Here is a 23,107-nt window from a genome sequence, read left to right on the forward strand (position 1 = left end):
AGGTACACACTGGAGTAAGGGTTTGCAGAGCCCCAAGTAATTCTTTTGTACAAGGTAATAAGTACAAGCTTGGTGGGCTGCGTTACGAATGTGATATAAACTATAGTAAAAACATCAGTGTTTGCAATGGCTCCTTTGTTATGGACAAAGGACTAAGACCCAATTCTTCACCATCCTTATTTCTTAGCTCTGAGTGACCCCATTTAAAGATGAGAAAACTGAGGCTACAGATGCCAAGTACTGTCCCAAGGTCATGCCTCCTGGACTTGATTCCAGGCCTGTTAAGTTTCAAGTTGCATGCTGTTATCCTGGATGGGTGCTGTCTCTCACATCTCTCTCTAAAAGGGGCAGTGCATAGGTATTCCACATGTATTACATGGTCTCTCTTAAAGGGACAGTGTGTTTATTACACTGTCTTCTACTTAGTTCTTCTCAGAGCTGTTCTGGCCCCTGGGTGGGACCTGGATTTCATTCTCTGTAACGTCTACTCCATCAATTCACTTGTCAAATCCCACCATCACTGCTTTATTAAGCTCTCATCAGCCCTGACTATGCAGCCTAGCTTACAAAATGTGCACAGCAGTCTGATCTTTAATGCAACAGAGAAAGTATTTTGAACAGGTAATATATCCACTGATTAAAACCTGAGACTGTCCCCACAAGGTACAGGGAAGTGTCTCCATCCATCCTTGCCACGGTATCTGCTCTTCTTAGCTCCATACATGTCCATCCAGAGTTGCTTTCCACACATATAAGAAATGCAAGTGTTGGTCTTCAGCCCCCCGCCCTCATTTCTTTCTTCACACCAGTTACATAGCTGCCTTAAGGCCTTTGCTCTGGCCTTTCCTTCTGCCCCAAACTCTCTTCCTCTTCAAAGAAAGACAGAAGAGAGGTTCCTCAAATAATAAAAATAGGACTACTATAAGATCCAGCCATGTCACCATGGAGTGTATAATCGCTATGTCAATGAGGCCCCTGCTCTCCCGTGTTCACTGTAGACTTATTCACGGTGGCTGAGACACAGAAGCAATTTAAGTGTCCAGATGACTGGACAAAGAAAATGTGGTACGTGTACACAGCAGAATGCTACTCAGCAATAAAAAAGAATGAATCCTGTCACTCGCAGCAGATCATAATGCAAAGTGAAGTAAGCCAGGCACCAAGGGACAAGAATCTCGTAACTTTGTAAATGGAATCTAAGGCAGCTGAGCTCACAGAAGCAGAGGGTAGAACAGTGGCTTCCAGAGGGTGGGGAGTGCAGGCGGGAGGGAGAGACTGGTGAATGGGTCCAAACCACAGGTAGAGGGAAGGGGTGAGTTCTGGTGTGCTCGTACACAGAAGGTCACTAGGGTTAACCACATGCCAGCATATATATATATATGAAAGGTCTCATCACAAGAAATGATGAGCGCTTGAAGGCATGGACAGCCCAAGTTATTTTGAGTTGATCATCACTACAGTATACATATACAAAAATATAACATTGTACCCTATAAAGATGTGCTATTATCTGTCAGTTAAAAATAAATAAATATAAGGTAAAAAATATCCACAAGTAGGGGAGGAGGAATAAAGGAGAATGATGGAGGGAGTGAACTCAACTGTGATATATTGTAAGAACTTTTGTAAATGTCACAATGTAGTCCCAGCACAACAATAAAATGATAATTAAAACAAAAAGAAAGAAGGAAAGAAAGAAAGAAAGAAAGAAAAGCCAGGTACCAGAGGCTCATGCCTGTAATCCTAGCTACTCAGGAGGCTTGCAGTTCAAAGCCAGCCCCAGGCAAATAGTTCATGAGACCCTATCTCAAAAATACCCAACACAAAAAAGGGCGGGTGGAGTAGCTCAAGGTGAAGGACTGAGTTCAAACCACAGTAGCACAAAAAGAAAAGGAAAAAACATTCACAAGTTCTTTGCTCACAGGTCACTTCTTAATCACACCCTCTTTACCACTCTGTAGGTGGGGGGGAGGGGAAACTTGGCCCAATTTGTTTTTTCCTGGCCACTAAGTGCCCAGAGGAGTACCTGGTACACAAAGGATACCCAGTGGGTATTCACTGAACAAACGACAACATGCAATATGTCTTAGCCTGTGATTAAGTTTGTAAGTTCTTTTGCTCACTGGTCCTCCCAGGCATCAAGCAGAATGGACTGGGTTTCCTCCTTTGCAAAGACCAGTAGAGTCAGATTTGCTATTAGCATTTACCAAGAGCAAAGAAGCAAGCCAGGCAGGTGCTGTGGCTCACACCTGTAATCCTAGTTACGAGGGAGACTGAGATTGGGAGGATCACTATTCCAGGCCAGCCCAGACAAGTAGTTTGCAAGACCCCATCTCAACAGAAAAAAAAACTGGGAGTAGTGATGCATGCCTGTCATCCCAGCAATGGCAGGAAGTATAAGAGGATCACAGTCCAGGCCAGCCTGGGCAAAAAATGAGACCCTGTCTCCAAAATAACCACAGCAAAAAAAGGGCTGGGGGTGTGGCTCAAGCGCAAAGCCCTGAGTTCAAACCCCCAGCACACACAAGCAAGAAGCAAAATAGCATACAGAGCAGAGGAAAGGAAGTAAGGGAGGAAGGCCCACTGACATCAGCCACCCCAAGGAAAGAGATGCCCTGGGGGCCTCACTCCACCCAGTTGCCCTGTACCTGATCTGTGCACCAGTACCAGAGAGACGGGATGGACATTCCAAACAGGATCCCGGGCCATGGGAGATCAGATGTCACTGCATCTCGGAAGATGTGGAAGGCGTCTTCCCGGGGCAGCCCACAGCTGCTGTTCTCACTTCGGTTGCTGGCCAGAGCAAGGAAGTACTTTTCCTTCAGGCCTTCCATCCCGCCAACCGCTGCAAAGCCTAAAACAGAGGAAGCCCCAGTTTGCCAGGCACTCAGATGGGCCTGCAGCAAGTGACAGAGGGGACAGATGGAGATGGGTGAAGTCGTGATTGGAGCTGAGCCTCTAGCGACCATTGACCCAGTAAGGATTCTTAACCTCTTTTCTTTTTTATATGCTTTTTGTAGTTTACTTCTCAGAATAATATTTTAAATGTATAAACAAAATACAAAGGATTATAAAAACAAAATATAAGTATATTGAAGGCACTCATCAAATATAAAAATGTGACACAGTAACTTATTTGTTGCATTAAATAGCAAAGCAGTTCCTATTGATTTTGTTAAGTAGCCATAAGCATAAAGGTAGTATTCAAATAAACCAGCTCTAATACAAAAAAATCACTTAGGATGTCTGTTGGTATTAAAATCACAGATACTACTAATATTAGTGTGGTGTGTGGCCTAACTGGAAAGTGGTAGATAGACATATGAAAGTTGGGATATGTTTTTCCCATCCAAGGTCACAGGTACCCTGGTTTGGGTCTGTGGACCTGGGTTTATTTTTTTATTTATTTTTTTAAAATTTTTATTTTTTTTATTATTCATATGTGCCTACAATGCTTGAGTCATTTCTTCCCCCTGCTCCCACCCCCTCCCTTACCACCCACCCCGCCCCCTGTCTCTCCCCGCCACCTCCTCGCTACCCGGCAGAAACTATTTTGCCCTTATTTCTAATTTTGTTGTAGAGAGAATATAAGCAATAATAGGAAGGACCAAGGGTTTTTGCTGGTTGAGATAAGGATAGCTATACAGGGAGTTGACTCACATTGGTTTCCTGTGCATGTGTGTTACCTTCTAGGTTAATTCTTCTTGATGGACCCGGGTTTTAAAACCCTGCCTCTGACCTTCTCAGCTGTTCCCAATTCATAGTATCAAAGAGTGGGCCAACTAATTTGAGTAAGTCACTGTCCCTCTCTCATGAGTGAGGACAGCGCAGCACCAATCCCATGGGGCTGCGACAAAGACCCAATGAGATAACGCCTCCAAAATGCTTAGTATAGCTTGTGGCACCGAAGTGAGCTATTCTAAAAAAAACCAAGAAAACTAGTTTCTTTGCATTTATTGCAAAGATTCAAGGTTGCTTGAATGAATTATATTCTGGAAGGCTTTCATCTTTTTTAATATGGAAGAGAGAGGATTGGTGTCACCACTTGGGTAGGAATGACAAACAACCCAGCTCATCTTTGCAAAGATTGTGGTAAACAGTGGCTACTGAGAAAAAAACCAAGAACAAAAACAACACCATAAATAAAATGTGGTTATTGTGGTGGTAAGTTTTGGTCAAGCTTTACTTCACTGAAAATTATTTTTATTCTTTCTAATTGACACATAATAATTCTACATATTTATGGGGTACAGTGCAGTATTTTGATATACATCTACTGTATAGTGATCCAGGGTAATTAGCATATCTGTGATGGCAAACATGTATTATTTCTTTGTGTTGGAAACATTCAAAAGCCTTTCTTCTAGCTGTTTTGAAACATACAATAAATTATTGTTAGTCATAATCACCTTGAAAAATTATTTTGTGCTAATGGTGGGGTTGGGACTGTGTCTTTGATAATCACTGGACCCAGCCATATAAAAAGCAGAATGTCATCCAGCATGTAGATGACAGCAGATGGAAATGCTGAGGACAGAGTTGTCCCAGGCTGGTGGAGCAGGACCTCCTGCATTGACCTGGGAATCAGGCCAGGGCTGATCTGGCTGATCTGACTCAGTGGGCCTGTAGGGCTGGGGTGCCACCTTGGACCAGAGCTCCCAGGTGAGGCAGGAGATGCTGAGTAGCAGCAGTATCAGGGGGCCAATTCAGAGTCCCCTTGACAAAAAAGGAAAGTGAAAGATTTTTTTTTTTCTTCTGGAAGCACTGGGGATTGAATTCAGTGCTTCACACTTACTGGGCAGGTGCTCTACCACTTGAGCCATGCCCTAGTCCATGGAAAGTGTGTGAGTTTTGAATATTAATCTTGACTTACTAAATTCTTTTTTAGGTTAGTTTTTCAGGTTCTCAAACTCCTGGCCAGTCATGTCACCTGCAAATAATAATTTTATCTCTTTTTTTTCCTAGTTGGTATCTCTGGTGTTTTGCCAGTACTGAGACGTTGAACTCAGGGCTTCACGCTTGCTGGCAGGCACTCTATCACTTGAGCCACACCTCCAAGCCCCTTTTGCTTTAGGTATTTTCAGATAGGATCTCGCTGAATGCCCAGGCAGGCCTGGATTTCAACCTCCTACTTGTGCTTCTCCACATAGCTGGGATGACGGACACACGCCACCACTACTAGCCATTGGATGCATTTGGGTCTCACTAACTTTTTGCTCAACCTGGCCTTGCATGGCAATCCTCCTGATCGCTACCTTCCAAGTCACTAGGATTACAGGCGTGAGCCACCATGCCTGGTACACTAATAGGTGTATCTTTAAAAAATTTTTGTTAGCATAAATTAGCTGTACAAAGGAGTTTCACTGCAATACTTACATGTATATAACACACTTTGATCAAGTTCACTCTTTCTTAACTTCCCTTCCTCTTAATAGGAATATCTTAAAGGTTTTATTTTATATTGCGTTAAATAATAAGATATTATTTTTTCCATGCATTAAATAATAAGATACAATTCTTTTCTTGATTCTACTGGGATGACTTCTAGTTTTAAACAAATCTAATTTCGTCTTTGGAAATTGAACTGTTAAGGTTTCTTACTTTCTCTTGAGTTAAATTTAATAATTCACACTTTCTTAAAAGGCATGGATTTCAAGTGAGTTTTCATATTTACTACCATAAAGCCATGAATAGTGGAGACTTAGAATTTAATTTGATCATTCCTAATCATACTGTATTGTTTCTCTCTGTCCTTGATTTCATTTGTTGCTGGGTTTGTTTTTTTTTTTTCCAAAGAAATAGATATTGTTTTGTAGTTTTCCCAAATCTAATTCAATAAATTCGGCTTTCCTGTACATGATGGATATAAATGTTTTTACAGGAGTATGCCATTTGACTTCATCTATTAAGTATAAAAGGTAATGTTCTCATCTTTTTGTGTGTGTGTGTGTGGTAATGGGGCTTGAACCTTGAACCATTCCACCAGTCCTATTTTGTGATGGGTTTTTTTTGAGATAGGGTCTTGCAAACTATTTACCTGGGCTGGCTTCGAACTATGATCTTTCTGATCTCTGCCTCTTGAGTAGCTAGGATTACAGGCATGAGCCACTGCACCAGGCTCTCATCATTTTTTCTGATTAATCCTTAATTGTAGTATTTTTGTTTTTGACGTTTCATTTGCTTTTTGGAGATGGGGTCTCGCTGTGTTGCCCAGGGTAGTCTTGTACTCTGGACTCAAGCAATCCTCACTCCTCAGTCTCCCAAGTAGCAGAGACTACAGACATGAACGCCGTGCTCAGCTCTGCAAGCACTAGTGAGGCGATGGCTTTAAATTTCTAAGTAATTAAATTAAAAACACACTTAGACTTTTCTTAATGAGTTTAATTTTTTGTTGTTTTGCATGGACAAGAGAATATAATCTGAACAAATGTTCGCATAGGTATTTTTGAAAAACATTATTTTTTCAATGGTTGATTTTTGTAAATGGCTCTATGGGTGGGTGGTGGCACATTTACTATTACCAGAGTAATTTACAGAATTTATAACTTCTAAATTCTTATTTCTCTTCTGTATGTCATACATTTAGGTATTTTAGCACTATTTAGATTTCTGTCAACTTGTTTCTAACATTTGCTTTTGTGTATCTTGCTGCAATTTTATTTAATACACAAAGGTTTTTATCCCCATTGTCAACTTTCCATTCTAAATATAAAATGACTTTTCCCTCTGTTTTATGCTTTTTGAAATATGCCACTTGCAAAATATATTGTTACATTTTCTTACCCCAAACCAGAAATCTTACTTTGTTGAGAAAATAAGCAATACATAGCAAAGTACAAGAATAACAGAATAGTTCTATACTCACCTCATAGATTGATCATTGCTCAAAGAAGCCTTAAACAAGGCTTTTTTTTTTTAAAATATATACTGGGGATTGACCCAGGGCCTCATGCATGCCAGGCAAACACTTAACCACTGTGCTACATCCCCATCCCAAAGCCTTGTCTTTTCATAGGGACTTTTATCTCATTTATTTGTATTGTAGTAACAATACTTTGAATTTTGTTCTATTCTCCCCTTTTTATTATGATTCTTCACTATTCCCTTTTGAGAAAGAAACTTACAATACATTCTGTATAGAAAGGATAAAGTTGATAAGAATGTCTAGACTTTGGTATTTCTTCTTCAAGTTGTCTGAGCTTTTCCTATTTGATGGGAAATTTAGCACAGTAGCTCTCACACTTTAAAGTTTTTGTTAGTAAATCAAGGAGTTTTAGTTGGGCATCAGGGGCTCACATCTGTAATCCTAGCTATTTGGGAGGCTGAGATCAGGAGGATCACAATTGAAGGCCAGACCAAACAAATAGCTCATGAGAACCACATCTCCAAAATAACCAAAGCAAAATGGACCGGCAGTGTGGCTCAAGTGGTAGAGCACCTGCTTTGTAAGTGTGAAGCTCTGAACTCAAACCACAGGCCCACAAAAAACCCCAAGAAACAAAAACAAGGGGTTTTTAGATTCAGACAATTTCTGTTGACTAGTTAAAATAAATGTTCTATAAATATTACTTTTTGATTTTCCAAGATAGTTTAGACACAGAAGAATTGTAAAAGAAGTACAAAGACTTCCCTTATACTCTACACTCAATGTTATTATCTTAACATAACCATAGTACAGTTATCAAACAAAAAATAAACATTTTCTTAGTCTGAATATTTGTGTTTCCCTCCCTCACCCAAGCACATGCACAAATTCATTTGTTGAAATCCTAACCCCCAAAGTGATGGAGCTTTGGAGATGTGACTAGATTGCGGTGGTGGAACCCTCACGCATGGAATTAGGGCCCTTGTACAAGAGTCTTTGGAGAGCTAGGCAGCCCCTTCCACATGTGAGGACACAGCAGGAAGGTGCAGTCCCATCAAACACAGAATCCACCAGATGTCCCAGCCTCCAGAAACTGTGATGAATATATGTTTGTGGGTGATAAGCCACCAACTATCATGTTTTCTTATAGCCACCTGAGCAGACTGTGAGAAAACTGGTACAATACCCTTAACTACACTTCAGACTCTTCAGATTTCACCACTGATGTTCTTTCTGTTTCTCTTCTAGGATCCAGTCCAGAATTCCACATTGCATTTGTTATTTGCCTCCATAATTTCTTTCACTGTGGGCTAGTTCCTCAGTCCCTCACATTGTTTCACGCCCTTGACACCTTGGAAGAACACTGGTTAGGTATCCTGTGAAATGTTCCTAACCTTGGGTTTGCCTGATGTCTAGTCCTGATTAAGGTGCTTTTATTTTTTGGTAAGACCAGCACAGAGTTGATGTATCCTGCTCAGTGCACTGCATCAGGAGGTACATGGTATCGAGTTGACCCTTTATCCCATTTTATTTATTTATTTATTTATTCAATCATTTATCCATTTCACTCTCCGCAGTGATAGTAATTTTTACTCAAGAAAACAATAAATTTCTATGATAAGCAAGGTTCTCTTCTTGCTAAAATATCCAGGCCTCAAGCAAATCACCTGCCAGGAACTCCCAAGAAGGATGTTTTTTGGCATCTGGGCTTGCTTAAGAGAGGTGCTGGCACTCAATGTTTTCATCTTACATCCCGAGTGACCCTGCATCCCCACTTACTGTAGCCCGTCAGGGTAAGTGCGCCTACAAGCATTACCCCAGTCTGCAGAGTATCCGTGTAGATCACAGCAGCCAGGCCACCTGTGGGGAGAAGGCTTGAGGTGAGAGCCTCACTCACACAGGAGGTACTTGGGCTGCAGAGGGAACCAGGAAGGTCAAGACCTGACAGGAGATTTCTTAGTGTTGACTTATTGCAAAGATGGCCACAGTAACTCCTCCCTGTAGGCATGGGTGTTTTGCAACATGACTTTTCTGCACCTGTCATGTTAAGGTGAGGAAGGTGCTCTCTGCCTCTGATGAGTAAGGTATGAAGTGCTCACGTGCAGCTCCATGCCTCGCCCTCCAGGGGGCGCTGCAGTCTTGCCCTGAGAACAGCATACGTTAATAAGTCCAGCCTAGGGCTTGGGGTTGCGGTTAGTGGTGGAACGCTTGCCTATCACGGGCAAGGCCCTGGTTCCATCCCCAGCACATGAAAATAAATAAATAAAATTCAATCAATCAGTCAATCAATAAAGCTTACTAGTCTAACCACCTTGTTCACCACCTAGAAAAAAATCTTGCAATGGTAATAATGGTAGTGAATCTATCAGCGTATGACTCAACAATCTTTCCTGTCTCTTCTCTGTATCTCCTTCCTTCCTCAAGGGAGAGACACTTACCTGATGGGAACATGTTTACTAGAGGGCAGGTCACTGTGCAATTAATAAAAATCCAAAAACCACACACATACGGGTGTGGTCCTTGATTGCTCTTTCCTTGTCAGCAGGAATGGAGTCCTGTCGCAAGTGGGTGGAGACCAGGTTTTGGTCCTAACCCGAATGCTCAGCTGTCTTCTCATGAGTGAGCCTGCAGTAGGGAAAACCTACAGTTCTGTACTCCTTGAGCCCATCCTCATTTTGACACTAACATTAGTTGAGCCTTTATCATTTTCTGAGCACTGTGGTGAGCATTTTATCCAACCATCACCAAATACCTGATGAATGCCCTGCCAAGTTCTGCATGGTAGAGGTACAGAGACCACAGCTGACCCCATGAGGTCACCAGTTTCATGGGGAGACAGACCCCAAAACAAGGAATACAAAGGCAGATGGACTTGTACTTGCTCTCTTCCTCTCCGTGTCCCAGGCACATGGCTGCTACGAGTTCTGAGAACTCAACCAAGATCTTTCCATCTTAGAGGCCTGTGTCAGCTTGTGTCGCTTTTCAGTTTAAGAGTCTCCAGTGGTGTTTATGGCAGTTGGAACAAACTCCAGAGCCTTTTTATTTCCTTCAAAGTTCTGGCCTCCTCCCTTTTCTCCAAGCTTTCTCTTACTAGGAAGGCTGCTGCACAGCACAATGCAAGGGGCATCATTCCTGCTCTGGTTTGTGTGAGTGGCGCCCCCTGGAGTTAAGTGTGCACAACTATTTGCTCACTGGGCTTTAGCCATGTGAACCCCTTGCTATTTCACAGACATACAAAACACTCTCTCATTCTGCAGAACTTGGCAGTGGCTCTTCCCTCTGCCTGGAATTCTCTTCCCCTGCATTTATCATGCATATCATGTAAATTTACTTGAAATATCACCTTTGATATTTCTGAATATTATTGAATATTCTTTATTTTAAAAAGCTATTTCTCCCTACCTCCTCACCTGCTTAGTTACCCTTCATAGCACTGACATTATTTGTTGGTTTCCTTATCCATTGTCTGTTTCTTCAGAACTACTGGTTCTTCTGAGGTAGCAATTTTTGTCTGTCTTATTTACTTCTATGTCCATTTTCTAGCATAATGTCTGGCACACAGTAGGTACACACATGTGTATGTGTGTATACATAGCATGTACATTTGCAGAGCAAATTATGTTATACCAAGAGGAAGCAGAGAAGGATGAAGTTGGAGCAGATGAGAGGGTGAATGTTGAAAGCTAGTTACTTGTCAAGGCCCTACTATGTGCTGGACACTTTTCCAGGACACCGTCTAAAGCTGCCCAGTCTCAGGTTCCAGAATTGCAATTAGTTTACTCTCCAGTCTCATTTAGTGAGTGTGAACACACATGCTCAGCACTTAGTAGGTCTTCAGCAAATAGTTCTGGAATACACCAGTAGGGAAAACATTGTACAGTTGTGGTGCATTAAAAAAAATTCTTTCTTTTATCTTCCTTTGAATGATGGCTAAGAGAAGTCTTGTTACCTGGGGTGTGGAATGAGGTTTAACAAACAGATGGTCTTAGCACACTGGCACATCAAGATTGGAGTCAGGAGAAGATGGGATGGCCTGAAGTCCCTGCCCACCACCTGTCCCCTATCACTCCCTGTCCAGTCATACCTGCCACAGTGTATAGAGCTGTGATGGCCAACAGCCCTGCTACAGATAAGTACAGATCCAGGTGCAAAGACTGTTGAATAAAGATGGCGCCCGCATACATGTCCACCTGTGGAGACATGGAATTGATGGGTGGGCAATGAATGAATGAGTGAAGGGATATTTGCAGCAGTTTCTCCAGGGTCAGGCTCTAGCCCAGATGGCAGAAGAGCCATGCATTGTCTTCTTCTCATCCATGTCATCCCAGATCAGAGGTGTCAACCTAGAGCCCTGTGGGCAACTAGGTTGAAACCCCTGCTTGGGGTAAGACAACAACCTCCTCCATGTCTTCTTGCTTCTGCTCTAGGTCTTTCTACTCTCCACCCTCCCTCTACATAGCCATCTTCATGATACCACAAGGATCACATCACCCTTCTCCTCCCCTTGAAGCCTTGACTCATCCACCATGGCTCCCAAGAGATCTTGATCTTGGGGCCTTATCCTTTATAGGCTAAATAAGTAAGTTAGCATTGCTTAACAGACTCTTTATGACTTGCTGGTCTGTCAGTCTCATTTCCTTTACTCAGTTCTGTATCCCCAGTCCTCCAAGTCTCAGAAATACTCACTGTTTCCACAACATGTTGTGTTCCACCTGTGCCTCCCAGCTTTCACTTGTGTGAGTCCAGCCATCTGGAATGCCCATCCCCCTTTCTCTGACTGGTTAACTCCTGAGACATAACTTCCTGTAAGTCTTCCTCACATCTGTAGACTCCTGCCAGACCCATGTGAACATTCCACAGAGGGGCCCTGGTGTCTGTCCTCTGAGTCTGGGGCTGGTAGAGGGTCAGTCACTGATGTCTGGATTGAATGGAATTCCTTCTGCTCTCCTCTCACCCCCCTCACAGGGAAACCAGCCAGGCCCCTGAGAAGCACATGCCTGCAGGGTGCAGTGTATCTGGTCTTTGCCACTTTCCTGGAAATCTGCCCCTTCAAAGGTCAGAATAAGACCTGAATAAGAGCTGATCACTGCCTGATCCCAGGAGAAAGATCACAGTCCTATCCAAAGGTTATCAGGACTCTTGGTGCTCCATTCAGTGTCCTAACCACACTGGGTTGTTGCCAAAGAAGCTTTGATAGGAGGAGGGGAGGGGATTCTTCCTCTGCCTGCCCTTCTGTTCAACTTCTTTCCCACCCCTCCGTCTTCCCCTAACCTCTCTGAATCCACCTGGGAGGAGGCCTCCAGAAATGGACTGTGGCTTAGCTTCTCACCATGCTGCAAGAGTGGGGCCAGGCTGTGTCCCCTGCCTTACCGAGATTTTCGTGAAGATGTAGATGAACAGATAGAGCACAGCCAGGGTGATGGAGATCCTGCTGCCCCCAAAGCGCCTCTTTAAGTACTCCGGCATCGTGGTGACCTGGAGGCAGAGCGGACCTGGCGTCACCCAGTGGACTTGGTGCGTTTAGCCCCTTTCTCCCTCCTCCTTCCTTCCCAAACTCAGAAGCACAAAGGGTCTTCTTAGGTTTTCAATGGGTGACTTGGAAAAAAGTAAGAAAAAAAGGGAGGCCAAGGGATGGGATGTGGAAGGACTGGGGTTCTATGCAGGAGTGAGAGTTCAACCCTTATGTTTCTGTACATGAAGCATGCGTGTACCTCTATCCCAGTTTTGCTGTAGGCATATTTTTTTTAGTTAATGTTTTTCTTTAAGCCAAATCACCTTTTTGTTTAAGGAAAATTATCTAAATAGGAAACTTAATTTTTTTTTGAAGTTTTGGGAGTTGAACCCAGGGCCTCTTGTGTGCTAAGGAAGTGCTCCATCACTGAGCTATATCCCAGCTCCTGGAAAGGAAACTAAATCACTACTGTAAGTGGAAACTCCATTCCAAATTCAGGGGAACCCTCAAAAATAAATAGAGGAATAATAGAACAATTCATCTATTTTCTATTCTCTTTTGGCAGTTCAGAGCCCTTATTGGGCCCAGAGCCAAGTCATTCTTTCTTAAAAACAAGAGAGAGAGAGACAGGAAGAGGAAGAGGAAGAAAGAAGAAGAACAAGAAGAAGAAGAAGAAGAAAAGGAGGAGGAAGAAGAAAGAAAGGGAGGGAGGGAGGGAGGAAGGAAAAAAGAAGAAAGGAAGAGAGTTGTTGAAGTGATAAGAACACATCACCTGCAATATGAGACTTTGCCATTGAGTCCCCTGATGAAAACATTACACAATGTATGTCACACCCTAACCCATAAACACGTGCAATGTATGCCAATTAGAAATAAAATAAGTCAGGCACAGATAGCTCACACCCATCATCCTAACTACTTGGGAGGCTGAGATCAGGGGGATCAAGGTTCCAGGCTAGCCCCTGGGCAAAAAGTCTGCAAGACCCCATCTCAACAGAAAAAGGTTGGGCCTGGTGGCATGCACCTATCATCCCAGCTATGGTGGGAAGCCTAAAATAGGGCTGGCCTGGGAAAAAAGTAAGACAATATTTCCAAAATAACCAGGGCAAAAGGGCTGGAGGTGTAGCTCAAGTGGGAGAGTGCTTGCCCAGTAGGAAGTCCTGAATCCAAACCCCAGTACCCACCACACACACACACACGAAAGAACTTCAGGAATAAATTTAAATGGGAAATGACATTTTTTTTAAATGACATTTTTAAATGGGAAGGATGAAAAGGTTCTTTCTCCACTTCCTCTCCTCAAAAGGGTGTCTTGGGATCCTGACTCTTGTGAATGTCCTGCCCAGCTTTCTGATCTCTACCAGGCAAACACAACCCTGCACTGAACTCTGACACAGCTGGTGAAACCTCATGGAGAGGAGGCGCCATCGTCTTGATAGAACTCAGGACTTGCTTTTGGTGAAGCAAGAGCTTCACATGAGAACTACTCAGAGCGCGGTGGGAGGATGGGTCCACTCAGATAAAGAAACACAGCCCAGGCAACTCCCTATCTGATATGTGGCTGGGGCTTTGTTTCAGAGCCCCCCTCTCTGGCTGATAGCCTTCATTATCAATGGACTTTGGGTTCAATCTAGAGAGCTCAGCAGATCCTGCAGGAAGTTTCTAGTGAGTTAAGAAAGGAAGGAGGCATAAAAGCCCTCAGAAAACTAGCTGCATTGGTGTCCTGAAAGCAGGTTTCTGGGGAGAGCTTGTGAAGTTCCTGCACCCGGAAGGCAGAGCCCAGGCTGTGGTTGTAAAGTAACTGAAAAGGCAACTTTTGCCAGTAAGCAAGCCTGAGAGAGAGGAGGAGAGGGAAAAGATGGGTAGAAAATGGGAGAAGGGGGAGAGGGACAGGAAGAGTGAGAGGAGAGGAGGAAGAGGAGAAGGGGGAAGTGGAGAAGGAGGTGGGGAGGGGGGAGAGAGAGAGAGAGAAAGAGAGAGGGAGCGCTCAATTAGTATAGAACACAAAAGCCTTCCAGTCTCACTTATGCCCCTGATTCCCACATAGAGCCTGCTCAGGAAATGATCCAATGATTCAGAGACCCTGGGCCACTATCTCCCCACCTACAGTCCTCAAACCACTCCTGGCTTCAGTTGCCCTGCTTGGTGAGGAAGGACCACCCTCTGCTTGGAGCTGGCTGAATGCAGCTCAAGAGAAAATGACAGCTGTCCTAGGATATGATCACATGCCCCTGGAGCCCCGGCTGAGGGTGTGCTCCGTCGCACACTCCCACCGCTTGGCATCTGTATCCTTTCCCCAGATCACATGCCACCTATCTGTGCTTAGGTAAACCCTTTGCCCTTTCTCTGAGATCAATGCCATCTGGTTATAGCCACTTCTGCCCCATAGTGCTCCCAGTGTTGAGCGAGGATCCCTACTTCTTGTGGTTTTCCTGTCTTTCCAGATACCTCCCCCCAATCTAGAACAATGGTGCTGAGAACTTACCCATGGACACCATGGAGAGTATCTTAGTTTGCTCAGTCCCAATCCCAGTGACAGTTTTGTTTTTTTTCATGGTACTGGGGTTTGAACTCAGGGCCTCATGCTTGCTAGGCAGGAGCTCTACCACTTGAGCCACTCAGCCAACCCCCAACAACAGTTTTTCTTCTCCACTTCTGTAATCCATTTCTTCAACCAGAACCTGAGCCTTGTCATCTCTGAGACCTGGGTCCCCTCTGACACCCCATATCTCCATCAGTGTAGTTCTCTCAGTCACTGACTCTTAGAACTTCTGCTTTGAGACTTGACCAAAACTTCTGATCTCCAAATGGTACATCCTTTAGGTACCAGCTCATTCCTCATTTCATGTCCTTCTGAATCCAGGTCAGATCCTGGTATGGATTCATTTCAACAGATATTTACTGAGCACTTGTAAGTGTCAGTCACTATTTTAGATGCTAGGAGAAAAGAGAGATGGTCTCCAGCCTCCCAAGATAGACACACAGTCTAGCGCAATGATTCTTAACCAGAGAAGAATTTCATCCTCTAGGGAGCATTTGACAATGTCTGGAGACATTTTAGGTGTCATAATTTGGGAGTGTACTGGCAGCTAATGGTAGAGACCAGGGATGTTGGTAAGCATCCTATAATGCACAGAACCTGCCTGCCAACAAGGAATTATCCAGCCCCAAATGTCCCTCGTGCCAAGGTTGAGAACCACTGGTCAGCAGGAGAGACATGCATGTTCTAATGGGAGAGGCAGATCCGTTTCTTAATCCTACAAGCAAACAATGGCACAAAAAGCAATTGTGGCCAATGCAGTGAAGAAGCAGTCACTTTAATGGGGAGGTCACAAAGGGCGTCATAGACTGGACCTGAGTCTGAAGGATGTGTAAGAGTTAGCCAAACCAAGAAAGAAAAAAGGAAACTTTCCACCAAGAGGGGCGAGCAATGTAAGGGCCCAGGAATGGAGAGGGCCCAGGGAGTGCGAGGAGCAGTTGGTAGAATGATGCCTGGCTCATACGGGGCACACAGCTCAATACATGCTTCCTTGCTGATGAGTAAATGAATTCAGTGGTGGAAGAACATCATGGATGTTGAGTGGGTCGCCAGGATGGATAGCTTATTTTTCAGGTTCATAAGTAAAATCAGTCTCTAACTGTTTCTGTGTTGGCAGGTTGGTTAGTTTTTTCATCACTGTGACAAAACACCTGACATAAATAACCTAAAAGAGGAAAGAGTTATTTTGATTCAGTTTCAGAGGTTTCTGCCATCATGGCAGGGAGGGTGTGTTAGAGAAGAGCAGTTCACATCATGGTGGCTAGTAAGAGTGACAGAGACAGAGAAAGGGAAAAAAGGGGTGGGGGAGAGAGAGAAAGGGGGGGAGAGAGAGAGAATGTCTATACTTCTAGCTCTTTGCTTTTTCCCCTTTTACTCCATCTGGACCTTCATTCCATGCTCCCACATTCAGTGCTGGGGGGGTCTTCTCCTCTTAGCTAGTCCTCTCTAGAAATGCCCTCCCAGATACCCTTAGGGGTGTGCTTCACTAACCTCCTAGGAACTTCTCAATCCAATCAAGTCGCCAATCATTGTATTTGCCTGATCTTATTCTCGAAATACAGTAGGCGAAAACAAATTCTAGGGTAGATAATTGATCAAATGTGAATAACCCTGGAAGACAGTGTGCAGGGGAGTATTATCATGAACTTGGAGTAGGAATAGATCTTTTCAGCGAGGCATAAAAGGAGAGGCTGATAAATGTGACTATGGTGAAATTGAGATTCATTTATTGAAAAGCACTACTAAGTGAAAAAGCAAGTTGTTGAATAGAAAAAAAGGCATATGCAACACAAAACCACCCTAAAGGCTTATGTCCAGAACATGCAAAGAACTTAGACAAGTCAATAAAACAAGACATATAACCTAAAAGACAAAAGGTGCAAAAGTCCCAGACAAGCACGTTAGACAGCTTTCCATCCCTATAACAATACCTGAGACAGTGAGCTTATAAAGAGAAGGCTTGTTTTGGCTCACATTTTAGTTTGGCTCATGGTTTCATCCATGATCAGTTGGCTCGGTAGCTTTGGTCTGTGGCACCTCATGGTGGAAGACCAAAACCACTGACTTCATGGCCAGAACAAAATGGACGGGAGGTGTGGCTGAGGAGGTAGGAGTCCCGGATTTACAAATGCAAAGCTCTAAATGCAACCCCCATTCCACCAAAACAAACAAAACTACTTTTCAAAAATGCTGACCTGAGGTCTGGCTGAGTTGTAAAGTGTGTGCTTAGTATGTGTGAGGCCCCAGTGCAAAAAACAAAAAAAATCTCTGTCTGTCTACCTATCTACCTTTTCGTTTGTTTGTTTGTTTAAAGCAGTAACATGCTATGATTTAAACTTCTAAGAGACTGAGTTCTACATTTATGTTTGGCATTTAAAATGTCCTTCCCAGCTTCCCAAAGCCCCATGTGCACCACAGACAATTGGTACTAGTAGGAACTGCTCAGAACCAAGTTTTCAGGGGTCTCACCTGTTTGCCATCTCTCCCCAGTGCTATGACCTCTCAATGGCTGTCTGGTGGACATTCACAGGCAGGAGGGAGGGAGGGGTGCAGGGCTGGCCTTCCCAAAGGCAGTCCCCCCAGACTCACCTGGCCAGCGATGTAGATAGGAAGGAAGATCCAGGACAACATCAGTACAGAAAATAAACCCTGCCAAGAAAACGCAGTTAGAGCGGGGTTCCAGCTCACGGCAAGGCACCAATTTGGACTTCCCTCTGCACCCTGAGGGAACTTGGCCTGAACTCCGCCTCTGATTTAGTCTTTCATTTGCTTAGTGGTTCACCTTCCCTCAACTTCAAATTTCCATGTTTTTAAGGGAGGAGAAGAGACTATCAGTGCAGCGGCAAGCATCTGGAGCCCAGCTACTTGGGAGGGTGAGGTAGCTTGAGCCCAGGAGTTTGAGGCTAGCTTGGGTAACATGGTGAGACCCCGACTCAAAATTTTAAAAAACGGGGAGAAGAGAATTAAGTAAGAAGAGTGGAAATAGAAGACTTTTGGGGTGCCTTCTAGCTCTGTCCCCAAATGTCACATCATCACCCTTCTTCCGCACGTCCCCCTCTCCTGTGCAGTGGCTAAGCCAAAGCAGTGAGGACTAGGCACAAAGGCTGGCCACGTCCATGAGCAGCTGCTGGTGCTGGAGACTCATTTCCTCACTTGTGAAATGGACTTAACAGCATCTCACAAAATTGCTGCCTGGAAATTGGCCAGCTGATACTTCCTGATGTGCCAGGCGCTCCTGTGCCCTTCACAAGCATCAGTTCCTTTAATCCTCACAGCCACTCCCTGTGATAGGTACCATTAATACCCAGAAGGTGTACCTGAGGCTCAGAGAGGTTAAGTAAGGTGCTCAAGGTCACACACCTGGATTGAGTGCTGAAGCCAGAATATGAACCCAGGTCATCTGGTCCAAGTGTGTAGCTGAATCTCACAAAGTTATCGAGTATGTAACAAACATACTTGTGCCTGTGCCCAGCACAGACTCAGCAAACAGTAGTCATTATGAAGATAGATACCACCATTGACCAATGGGGAAACCATTTTGTTATGACTCTTGTACAGAAGAATGTGGTCTGTCTCTTGAGTTTCTCCAGTGGAGCAAAAAAGGTCAAATGCCACTGAGCCTCATAATTTTAGGGAAGGTCAAATTGATGTCTAAATGATACAGAAATTCCCTCCGGTTCTGTGGTGCCTTCTTTTCTCTGCATCTACTGGAAGGGATCTGTGCCCTCTTCCCCACATCAGTACTTGTTGGGGTCATGGTCTTATGGGCCCCCACCAAGCAAATACGGGGTGACCAAAGTGATTTTTTTTCTTGCCAAGAACACCCTCAAAGGCTCCTGTTTGGTTTTTTTCAAAAAGTGTCATTTTGTTTTTAAAGTGCAAGGTATCCATGTGAGCTTCCCTCAGCATGTGTTGTCTGGTAGAGGTGAGATGTCTCTGTCCTGGGCCAGATACTTACGTTAAGCTCGTAAGCAGCGACAGAAAGGCCCGTGGCAGCGCCTGACCCTGCCAGGCCAACGAAGTGGCCGCTTCCAACATTGCTGGCAAACAAGGAGGCGCCCACCTGTGGGGAGATGGATGGTCAGATCTTGGAGCCACAGTCTGGAGCAACTGCTCTCACTCCCTAGTGTTCCCATGCACCAAAGGAACAAATCAGGTGGAGAAGTAGAGGAGGCAAGGCCATCTCTGCCCTATCTAGCATCTTTTACAGTGCACAGCTTGAGCAACTGTATCCCTGGGTGGTGGGGGGGAAGGAAGACAACAGGTGTAGAAAATGGTACATGGTGCAAATGAGGAAGGCTGTGGTACTTCTCAGTTCTGCCTCTAACTTAAAGAAGTAGACAGCCCTCCTTCTGCTAGGATGCTAAGTGGCTAGGACGACTCAATTACTCCAATCCCTGGTTTCAGGTGGTTGCACTGGACAGGCCAGGGCACCTGGCTCATGCTGGGCCAATAATTTTCCCTTTTCTGGGTGTGTGGATGGAAATATGGTCTCTGCTGAACTCTTGGACTGGGGAGGGGTGTGTGGCAGGTGTAGGCAACCAGTGAAGGAATATTTAGTCATTTGTTCATCACTGCCAATCTAGCAAGAGAGAGGAGAATGAAGGAGATGGGCAGAGAGAGGCAGATCATGAGATGGACAGAGTGGGGAGGGGTACAGAGGAGAGAAAGAGAGCAAAAACTGTGAGAGCACTATTGACTTCTCGTAGTCTTACCCAAATCTATGCCACTGATCTACATGTCTGCCCTGTAAATATAACATTCTTTTGTATCTATCTATCTATCTATCTATCTATCTATCTATCTATCTATCTATCATCTTGCCAGCACTGGCATTTGAACTCAGGGCCTCAAACTCTCTAGGCAGGTGCTCTACCACTTGAGCTACATCTCAGCCCTCTCTTGCTTTAGTTATTTTCCCAGAGGGTCTGGAGTTTTGGTCGGGACCAGCCTCAGATCTCAGTCCTCCTACCTTTGGCCTCCCTTGTAGCTGGTACCACAAGCATGCCTGGTTTATTGATTGAAATGGGGGTCTCGCACACTTTTTTCCTGAGCTGGCCTCAAACCACAATCCTCCTAATCTCTGCTTCCCAGGCAGCTGCTATTACAGGCATGAGCCACCATGCATGACTAACGTCTTTACTTTTTATAGAGGTAATTCAGGTTTCCATTTCTACTTGACTCAGTTGCATATTTTGTTTTGTTCTAGAAATTTTCCTGTTTCATTAAGTTATCTAATTTTTGGCATGCAATTGTCCACAGTATCCTCTTACAATTTTTTAATTTCTATAATATTCTTTGTGATAGCCCCCTCTTTCGTGTTTGATTTCAACAGTTGGCATCTTCTCTCCTTCTTAGTGAACTATGTTAGAAGTTGATCAATTTTACCCATATTTTCAAAGAACCATGATTTTGTTGATTTTCTCTAAGTTTTCCTATTCTGCATTTGGCTTATCTCCTCTCTAATCTTTATTCTTTCTTTCCTTCTGCTTCCTTTGGGTTTAGTTTGCTCTTGTTTTTCTAGTTAATGTAATGTTAGGCAACTGGTTTAACATCTTTCTTCTTTTTTTAATAGGGACATTACAGTACGAACTTCCCTTTTAGTACTGATTGAGTTGCATTCCGTAAATCTTGATATGCAATTTTTGTTTTCAATCATCTCAAAATATTTTCCAACTTCCTTTGTGATTTCTTCTTGAATTCATCAGTTATTTAGAGGTATGTTGTTTCATTTCCACATATCCATGAATCCCCCAAATTTCTTTCTCTTAGTGATTTCTAATTTCATTTTACTGTGGACAGACAACATACTTTGTATTATTTCAAACATGTGAGATTCACTGAGACTCATTTCTGGATTACATATCGTTTATGTTGGAGAATGTTCCATATGCATCTAAGGAGAACTTGTGTTTTGCTGTTGTTGGATGGGCTGTCATTGTTTTAGAGTGTTGTTCATGTCTTCTTCTGTTTCTTTGTTGATCTTCTCTCTTGTTTTTCTTTTCTTTTCTTTTTTGCAGTATAGGGGTTTGAACTCAGAGCCTCATGCTTGCTAGGCAGGTGCTCTACCACCTGAGCCACTTCACCAGCCCACTTTTGTATTGGTATTTTTGAGATAAGATCTCCTGAACTATTTGCCCAGACTGGCTTTGTACCTCAGTCTCCCTGATCTCTGCCTCCTGAGTAGCTGTGATGACAGGCATGAGCCATTGGTGACTAACTATCTTGTTTTTCTTATACATTATTGAGCATTAGATATTCAAGTGTCCAGTTATTACTTGTATTGTCTATTTCTCTCTTTACTCTCTCAACATTTACTTAACATATATTGGGACTATGTTTGTAGGTGCAAATATGTTTATAATTGTTATGTTTTCTTGATGGATTAACCTTTTTGCTATTGTATCCTTCTTTATATCTTGCAGAAATTTTTGTCTTAAAGTCTATTTTGGCTAATATGCACAACCACTCCTGCTTTTTTTTTGTTTTGTTTTTGTACTGTTTGCATGGCATATCTTTTTCTATCCTTCTACTTTAAACCTATTTGATATATATCCTTTCTGGTTGGACATCCTTTTCCCACCATTTTACTTTCACTTTCACTTATTCATGTCTTTTATCTAAAGTATATATCTTAGTAGTGCATGGTGCATCACACCTGTAATCCTAGCACTCATGAGGCTGAGGCAGGAGGAGCTTGAGTTCAAGGCCAGCCTGGGCTATATAGCAAGATGCTGTCTTAAGAAAAAAATTCTAAAGTGTGTCTCTTGTAGACAGCATATAGTTGAATCATGTATTTTTTTTGGGGGGGGGAATCTGTTTTGCCAATTTCTGCCCTTTGATTGGAGTGTTTATTATATTTAAATTAATGTAATGCTGATAGCATAGGATGTACATCCATCATATTGCTGGGCAGTTTCTATACGTCTAATGTCTTTCTTTTTCTTCTACTCCTCCACCATTGCCTCATTTTGTGTTAAATAGATATTATGTAATATACCATTTTAATTCTCTTATTGTTTCTGTTACTATTTACTTTTTGGTGGTTGTCCTAGGAATTATAATTAACACCTTAACATATAAAAAAAAAGTTTGGATGAATAGATATTTAAACTTTTACAATAGTATGTAAAATTTTTGCTTCTACACAGATTTATTCTCTTCCCCTCCTTTGTGCTGTTATTGTCATAAAATTACATCTTTATATATTGTATACCCAGAAAGGCAAACATATAATTATAAATTATAACTTATGCAGTTGTCTTTTAAAGAGGACAGAAGAGGGCTGGTGGAGTGGCTCAAGTGGTAGAGCACCTGCCTAGCAAGCATGAGGCTCTGAGTTCAAGCCCCAGTACTGCAAGATAAAAAGAAAATGAAAAAAAAAAGAGGACAGAAGAATATGAGAGTTGCAATTAAAACATAATGTACTTGTCCATGACATTACTTATGGGGTTACTGTCACCAGTGCTCTTTACTTCTTCATGTAGATTCAAGATACTCTCTGGTGTCTTTTCACTTCAGCCTGGAGGGCCACCTTTAATGTTTCTTGTAAGACAGATCTTCTAGCAATGAATTCTCTCATAAAAAAAAAATCTGACAATGTCCAGGTTTCTCCTTTATTTTGAAGGACTGTTTTGCTCAATATAAAATTACTGGTCGATGGTCTTTTCTTTACAGTACTTCATACTCCCTGGTTTCTCATGAAAAACCAGCTGTTAATCTTGTGGATGACTCCTATATGTGACAAATTTTGTCTCTCTTTCTGCTTTCAAAACTCCTTTTTATTGATTTTTAACAGTTTATTACGATGTGTCAAGGTGTGAATCTGCTGGAGTTTATCATACTTGGAGCTCATCAAGCTACTTGAATGTTATATTATTATTGTTAGTCAAATTTAGTCAATTTTAGACCATTACTTCTAATATTTCATCTCCTTCTCCCTTCTTCCTCTTTTTTCTTCTCTCCTCCTCTTCCTCCTGCTTCTTCTTTTCTCTTTCTCTCTCTTCTCTCTCCCCCCCACCCTTTCTCCCCCTCTCCTTTCCCTCCTTTCCTTCTGGAATTTCCATTCTGTGCATGATGATATGCTTGAGGTTGTCCCACAGATTTCTGAGATGCTATTTTTCCTCATTCTTTTTTCTGTTCTTCAGACTTGATCATTTCAACTTGACCTGTCCTCAAGTTCACCAATTCATTATTTTGCCACTCAAATCTGTTGTTGAGCATCTAACTGATATTTCATTTTACTTATTGT

General features: G+C 43.0%; 1 protein-coding gene across 1 annotated transcript in view; it reads right to left on the bottom strand.

The window, feature by feature from the left end:
• The window catches only part of Slc5a11 (solute carrier family 5 member 11), a 60,561-nt gene that overhangs the window by 20,606 nt on the left and 16,848 nt on the right, over positions 1-23,107 (bottom strand). Inside the window, exons 5-10 of the mRNA XM_020159732.2 lie at positions 18,815-18,919; positions 17,446-17,505; positions 12,236-12,340; positions 10,950-11,055; positions 8,645-8,725; positions 2,649-2,854 (exon numbers count right to left, since the gene is read on the bottom strand). Coding sequence (XP_020015321.2) covers positions 2,649-2,854; positions 8,645-8,725; positions 10,950-11,055; positions 12,236-12,340; positions 17,446-17,505; positions 18,815-18,919 — 663 coding nt within the window. The remainder of the gene's footprint in view (positions 1-2,648; positions 2,855-8,644; positions 8,726-10,949; positions 11,056-12,235; positions 12,341-17,445; positions 17,506-18,814; positions 18,920-23,107) is intronic.

This window comes from Castor canadensis, chromosome 17, assembly GCF_047511655.1.
Source record: "Castor canadensis chromosome 17, mCasCan1.hap1v2, whole genome shotgun sequence".
Classification (NCBI taxonomy): domain Eukaryota; kingdom Metazoa; phylum Chordata; class Mammalia; order Rodentia; family Castoridae; genus Castor; species Castor canadensis.